The 7786-nt window shown below is 41.6% G+C and overlaps 1 protein-coding gene across 1 annotated transcript; it reads left to right on the plus strand.

Moving 5' to 3' along the window:
• Positions 1-215: 215 nt before the first annotated feature.
• Positions 216-4200, plus strand: LOC147856753 (uncharacterized). The gene is made up of 3 exons (XM_087328897.1): positions 216-2101; positions 2330-2788; positions 3646-4200. Exons 1-3 carry the CDS (start codon positions 437-439, stop codon positions 3799-3801), a joined length of 2280 nt encoding a protein of 759 aa, XP_087185023.1. The 5' UTR covers positions 216-436; the 3' UTR covers positions 3802-4200.
• Positions 4201-7786: the final 3586 nt, after the last annotated feature.

Consider the following 7786-nt stretch of genomic DNA (forward strand, 5'->3'; position numbering starts at 1 on the left):
TATTGATCACGGCCAGTAGGTGGAGGCCGGTCATTAAAATGGGCCTCGACCTAGCCTTCCTTGTGTGACAACCGTGAAACTTGGCTCAGGCCAATCAGCCCTCGCTAGGCCTATGAGCACGCGCCACGTCACTCGCTTGCCTCTTATTTTTTCAACATAAGCAACTTAAATGCCTTAGAATATTTCTTTATTTCTCCTCCCTCTCCCCCCCCCTTCTCTCTCTTTTCTCCTCTTTCCATTTTTGGCCCTTGTGTTATAATTTGCTTCTATTTATGTTTTTATTCCTTCCTAGAGAATAAAAGCAGAAAAAAATAAAAATAATCTTAACCCCCTCCCCAACAACAAAAAAAAAAACCCCAGCCAGTCCTTAATCCAAGCTAATTAGTACTAATTTGTGGTTGTTTATCACTAATCACCTTGGATTAGTGGAACACAAATGATGGAGCCTCATGAGGAGGAGAGGTCCTCCTCCTCCTCCTCCTCCTCTTCTTCTTCTTCTGTTTCTTCTTCATTTTCTTCTTCTTCCTCTTGGTTGCTTCGGTCCCACTTCTCGAGATCGGTCTACTACGGCTCCGCATGCCTATCTACCCCTAATCTCCTTCTTAATCCCAACCCCGACATCTTTCTCGATCCCAAATACTATATCATCGATTGGCATATCCACCATCATGATCATGATGCCACAAATTCTTTCACCTATAAGAAGCTCTATCATGATCGTGATCAATTCTCGATTCCGTCACTGCCCTCGATCGATCCAATAAGTACCACTAGTGCTCCGATTATTAATCCTCATAAGGATCATCGATTAAGTCCTTCATCTCCGGCTCGACCCCAGGGCGATCGAAAACTTCTCGGTGATTCAGCTAATGATCCATCTTCTACTATTATAGCTCGGAAGGTTCTGGCGGAGAGGGATGTAATTATAATCCTTGAAGATTCTTGGGTGAATCCGAATTCGAAAGCTCGCCGGGGATATTGTTCCTCCATGGATACAAATATGGCTGCATCCACAGATGTTCTTGAAGATTCTCCTATGAGTAAGGAGGTAAATCCGGCTGGATCGATGGATATTCTCGAAGATTCTACCCTCGATGCATCGATGGATCTTCATGAAGCTTGTCAGGCGAATCTCCGTGAATATTCTCCAGCAAATCCGAAGGGGGCAATGGATGGTATCGACCACAAATATTCAACAGACCACGGTAAGACATCGGAATCTATAAACGAAAATTCTCCATCAATGAATCTGGAGGTGGAGGAGGGAGAATCTATAATTCCCATTCACCAAGATTCTTCTTCTAATTCGAATAATCACGCAAAGGCGGCTTCTGAGACGAGGGGCGATCTTCTCAGAGATCATACTAATTTGAAGGTGGTAGTAAGCGTTCCCGAATTAGGTTCTTCTACGCGGTCGAATCCGAGGGGGAGAGAGGATCATATTCACCATGGTGATTCTCGGCGGCGAAGGAATCATGCTCTTGAAGCGGAATCTCTGTTGGGATATTCCAAGGATCCGATTCTCAAGCCACGACGGGGCATGTCATTGGATGATCATCATGTTCCACCCCTGATGACACCGGGGGGCTCGCACTTCCATTTCATGCATACGGTGAGGCACTCCTTCAATTCTCTCACGAGTCCGGGCTCAAACCCTAGGCAATACAGGCTTTCCATACTCGGAGAAACCATAACATTACGGGAGGAGGATGCGCATGTGGTGGCCATCCCTACCTTGCGTGCTGTACGCTCTCACAATAATCTCTCAGATTATAACCACCACCAATACACAGATCATCGCCATCACCATCACCATCCCGAGCACAAGACGATCCGGGCCGTGCTCACATCAGAGAAATGGATGGTAGATCTTCGACAGTTGCTCGTCGGGGAAAGATTCGCTTCTGGCACATATAGCAAGATTTATCATGGAATTTACAAGGGTGTCCCTGTGGCTGTGAAGATCATCCAAATGACGGAACATCCGGATCACCGTGGTGGGGAGGACAAAGCCGACGTGATCATTGCCCATCGCTTAGACCATCTCTTCACGCAAGAGGTCTCGATGCTCTCGCGTCTGGAGCATCCTAATGTCATTAAGGTGGGATCACGGAGAAACTCTTTTTAAGAATTAAGAAACTCATTAAGGTTTCAATTGAATCTTTATCAAAGCATTGAAAATGGTTTCGATTGAATCTTGATCAAAGCATTGAAAATGGTTTCGATTGAATCTTGATCAAAGAAATTGAAAATGGTTTCGATTGAATCTTGATCAAAGAACTTCATGTTTTAGCCTAACTAGTTCCGGATTTTGGAAAAATGATTTCAGCTCCTTGCGGCATCCAAGAAGCCACCCGTGCTGTGTGTGATCACTGAGTATTTGTCGGGGGGTTCGGTGCGGGCATTCTTGAGCAAGAGACAAGGAAACTCGGTGCCAATCGAGCGAGTTCTAGAAATGGCACTAAATGTGGCACATGGGATGGAGTACCTCCACAAGGAGGGGATCGCGCACCGTGACCTAAAGTCGGAGAATCTCGTGATGGATGAGCATGGCACGGTGAAGATAGTTGACTTCGGGATCTCGTGCTTCGAGAGGGAATGTGGCAGCAACTCTTATCATGATGGTGGCACCTACCGATGGATGGCTCCCGAAATGTTACACCACCTCCCACACTCTCGCAAGGTGGATGTGTATAGCTTTGGTATTGTCCTATGGGAGCTCCTCACCACTCGCTTGCCTTACGAAGACGTGAATCCGGTTCAAGCAGCGTTTTGTGTGGTGAACCAGGTAAAATCTTATGTGCACTCTCATATGCCATGTGAACTTACATGACATAGTATATAAGATAGCATTGCTACTTGAGATCTATAATGGTTTGTGATTACCATCCACCCTAATTCTTAAGTCAATGAACCTTTAACCTTTGATGTAAGCCGGTGGTGTCGACCTCAATACTAGGAATTGGCAATTGTTCGGTTTGAACCAAACCAAACCAAACCGTGAAACCAATGTTAAACAGTTTAAACAGTTCGGTTCAAGTTCAAGTTTGTTTATAATGGTTTGGGGGTCAACATTTCGGTTTGGTTTGGTTCAAATAGTTTGAAATCGCCGTTTAAGTGGTTCAAACGGTTTAAGAAATTTGAAACTTGACCTAACTTGAAAACCGAAACAGAGTCGTGAAATCACGATTTTAATAGTTTAATGGCTTGAAAATCTCTAGAACCGTTTGGTTTGAGTTTGGATTTTCTTTAACAATTGGGTTTGAACGGTTTTGGTTTAAATAGTTTTGTGGTTTGGTTCCGTTAAAGTTTCAAAAAAATTTAAACGGTTTGAGTTTTGTAGCCTCAAACCAAAATTTTGTCGATTGCTACTCAATACCCCTACCTACTCCCTAATATCAAGCTTCCACCTTAGTACCCATGATCCTTTCCATCTAGGCTTTAACCCTAATCCAAACCATAATAAAAAACCTTTAATTGCCTATATTGCTAATTGATTTATTGGTTTGACCTTGAGGTTAGAAAATTCAGAACTCTTGGATGCCCATGGAAAATCACATCCCCACTTTATGGTCTTGATGTTCTAATGCCAACTTTGGTGTTGGTATGATACTAAATAATGTGACTCACTTTATGTTTGTGTAGAGTCGGCCACCTATTCCAAGCGATTGTCCCAATGTATTGGCCAACCTTATGAGTCGGTGTTGGTCATTAGATCCTGAAACTCGGCCCGAATTCTCGGAGATCGTAAGATCGTTAATGGAGTTTCAAGAAAGTTTGCTTGCACCACCAAATCAATGAAGCAAGATGAATTGTCAACCCAAATGAGAATTGGCACCATTACTTGGTACTATTCAGATCCCCCCTTGAGAGCTTTCTCTTATTTTCTATACTTTCAAAAAGAAGTTAAGATGTTTGAGCGATGTCCCTTCGAAGTTGAAGTTTTGGGGACCTACTGATCATTCTTTTGCTGCAATTCAGCCAAAAACCACAATAATTGTAAACAAATGTTTTTGACATTCAACATCGAGCATTGGGATGCAATCATTCTTATATATGAACACGTTTTAGTTTGGATTTCATGATATCATCCACAATGATACACTACTACAAAAGGAGGCAAATTATATGCAATAATAATTGGTGGGTAGTAGGAAACTTTGCAAAGGAGGTGAATTTGTGAGACCCCAATATGTTCTATATATGTATATGAACCTTGTCTTTGGTCTTCGTTGTAAATGAGATCTTATGTAAATCTAAAGTTCAGAATTAAGATTTGTTTTTTGTAAAAGGTTGTGAGTGCAACATCATTGTACCAATTTTACTTTGTTGAAAGTTTCAATAGTAATTTTTGAATACATTTTTAGTAATCGAGAATATCTTTATGTAATGGTGAAATGCATTTTTAGCAGTCGAGAACATCTTTATGTAATGGGGCACAATACTTTTCAATCATAAAAGTTAACAATATAAGTAAAACTCTTAAGGCAAATGGTCAAATAAAATCGGATATCATTAGTGCAATAATAAAGTCAATCACTTATCAAACAATATAAGTCTTGAGTTCTAAGTGAAGCATTGATTTGAGAAATGTAAATTTAGTTCTAAGTGAAGCATTGATTTGAGAAATGCAAATTTACATCACGGAGAACTCTTAACAATGCACGCTACCAAGCTTTGATAGACCACATTTCAAGCTTTAAGTGCAAAGAATTTCAAGAGCCTACCTTGGACAGATCATATGTCAAGCTCTAAATATAAACGATTTCAAGAGCCAATATTGGGCAAATCATATCACAAGTCCCAAGTCTCATTTGCACATTATGTGCACTAAATAACTACCAAGGGGGTTCCACAATATTCGATCTACATCTCTCGATATTAAAGGCCCCTATATGGGTGTTGGAAAATTGTAGAAAATAAGGATGAGAGACCAATATCCCATGTTGAAAAGAGACGCTTGTTTTTAATCCTACCTATGTTGAAAAGAGACACTTGTTTTTAATCCTAACGTGATTTAATCTTATTAATACTTTAAATATGATAAAGGCTGAAAAACAATTGCACTTACAATGATAAGAAAATAATACAAAAATCCTGATATGGTACAACTCCCTGAGGAAGTTATCATGCATATATGGTTCACGCTTATCAGCTGCCTACGAGGGCAATTGGACGAGGTTTGCAATCACTCCAATGATGTGGCCACTGCCCGTTTGTGCTTTTGGCAGAAATGGCAGAACACGCCTATGGTGACGCTAGGAGGAAGTGGCCCGAGGTGGAACTACCAGCCCCCACGCTGGTTGTTTCCTTCTCACATGCCACCCTCCCTTTGTTGTAGGCCCCAGGAGTCGGCTCATACTGACTGACACTAAAGGCCACTGCTTTTAGTCATGGGTATCTACTTACTTTAGGTAGTCTCCTTGTAATAATCCTTCCTAACTAATGGGAAAGTAGCTTCATTTTGGAAAAAAAAATACAAAAATCCTCATAATATGTATAACAAAGGTGATAGGAAGAAATTAACCAATGAAATTATGTTCCATAAACTTTATTAAAAAGCATTTGCAACTAGTCCTAACTAAAGTGTAGCACCAATTTGCAAAACGCAAACACAAAAGCATAACAAATATCTTATGGATACTCGCGACACAGGCTTCTTTATACGCCCTTGAAAGATTTGTTCTTGAAAACCCCTTCACATTTATGTACATAACATGAAGTTGAGATAGTCAGATTGTGTTTTTTTGCATGAGAATGAATACATTCTTCAAAAGCTAACATTACAACCACGAAATAAACAAAAATCATAGTATGAAACACTGGAGACTCAGAGTCTATCGACAGAATACAAGACTGACAGATTTCCTCCCACACGAGTGAAGGGGGAGTTTGTTGGGAATATGTCCCTCCAGTGGGAGGAAGAGCCGATTGTTCGGAAAGCCAACTCGAAGGGTCGAAAACAATGATTCGACTGTTATTATTATTATGGTAATAATAATGATGATGTTAGGAAACATGTCACTCTGGATGAGGAGAGAGAGGAGCCGAGTTGATGAGGGACTCAGCCGAGGCCAAAACCAAAATCGTGTATATAGCCAACTCGGGAGACTATACTTGTAAATAGTCTCAATGTGCATCCCATGAGGGCTAGGTATGTAAATAGCCAGAAAGTTGTGTAAGTATATATGCAACTAGGGCAAACTTTAAGATGTAGAATAGAAGAGAACATAACTGTGAGTGTGAGATAGAAGTGTGCGTCATGCCATAGCTGTTTGAGTAACAGCAGACGCGAAGAGCCCTACGTGGCTGATACACTCGACAGAGTGTTGTAACCCTCTCAGTGTTGTATATCCACTATCCATAGTGAAGTTCTATTCTTGTGGTTTTCTCCTGTTTTAGGGTTTCCACGTAAATATTTGTGCATAGTTGTCTATCTTTTTTTTTTGTGATTCGTATTTCAGCATTGTCTGTTCATTGTGATTTAAATTCTGAAACAATTTCTCAACAAACTGGTATCAGAGCTTGAGGTGCATGCATCGAAGGAGGTGTGAGCGGCTTCCCAGGAATGATAGTTCTCAACTCAAAGAACTATGCAGACTAGAAGATCAAGATGGAAGACCTTCTCATAGTAAAAGACCTGTACGAGCTAGTCGACAAGAGTTGGACTGGAAGCTTTTGAATAGAAAGGCGGTAGCCATTATCCGACAATGCGTAGATGTAAGTGTCCTTCAGCATGTAGCGAACGACACAAATGCCCACGAGATGTGGCAAAAGCTATCAGGTCTTTATGAGAGGAAGAATGCACTAAACAGAACCTCGCTAATGAGAAAATTCATGCGGCTGAAATACAGAGACGGTGAGAGCATCGTCGAACACATCAGCACATTCATGGGGTATGTAAATCAACTTGTTGCGACCAAGTTTCCCCTTGATGACGCAATGCAGGCCATCCTGCTGATGTGTACATTGTCGGACAACTGGGAGAACTTGGTGGTTACTCTTAGCACCTCCTATCAAGAAGAGAACTTGTCTTTACAGACGGTGAAGACAAGCATCCTAAATGAGGAGGCAAGGAGGAAAGACAAAGGAGTCATGTCCCAAACAGAGTCGAATTTGACTCAACATATGGACAAAGGCAGGGACCGGCGAAGAAGAAGTCCGCAATGAACGGACAAATCCCACGCCAGATCGAAGTCCAAAGGTAAGCTAGTGTGCTTTTATTATGGAAAACCTGGACACTTCCACAAGCACTGCTGACACATGAGAAGAGACAAGAGTGTCGAAAACAATGTCGAACCCAGGAAGATTCCTGATGAGAAGAACACTTCGGTCATTGCTACGAGCAATGAAGTACTCCTGTTCATTTGTGAGCAGACAAGTGCAAATCTTGCGAGTGAAGAATGCACTTGGGTGATCGACTCCGGCACATCCTTCCATATTACTCCGTCGAGAGAGTATTTCTTGACTTACTGTTGTAGGTTTTAGAGTTAGGGTTAGGGTTAAGGATGATGATGGTTAACGATGACGAAGATAGACATGGTGAAATAGCAAAGATGATGAAGAGTATGATGGTGAGAGAGATTGACATGAAGATGTTGAGAATTATTGAGAAGCATTGTGGGGTAAGGATGACATTGATGAGCATTGCGGGGTGGGGGGTGGTGCCTAGAATGGCTCCACCCCCCTCCCAAGGGGTTCAACGTTGAGAGAGAGAGAGAGAGAGAGAGATGAAAAGAGAGATAGAGAGAAATGTTCATTCATGTTTCATTCATTCCCCATAAGG

The sequence above is a fragment of the Azolla caroliniana genome, unplaced genomic scaffold, assembly GCF_043228905.1.
Source record: "Azolla caroliniana isolate FFs.n. ecotype wild unplaced genomic scaffold, voAzoCaro1.0.p SCAF_12, whole genome shotgun sequence".
Taxonomy (NCBI): domain Eukaryota; kingdom Viridiplantae; phylum Streptophyta; class Polypodiopsida; order Salviniales; family Salviniaceae; genus Azolla; species Azolla caroliniana.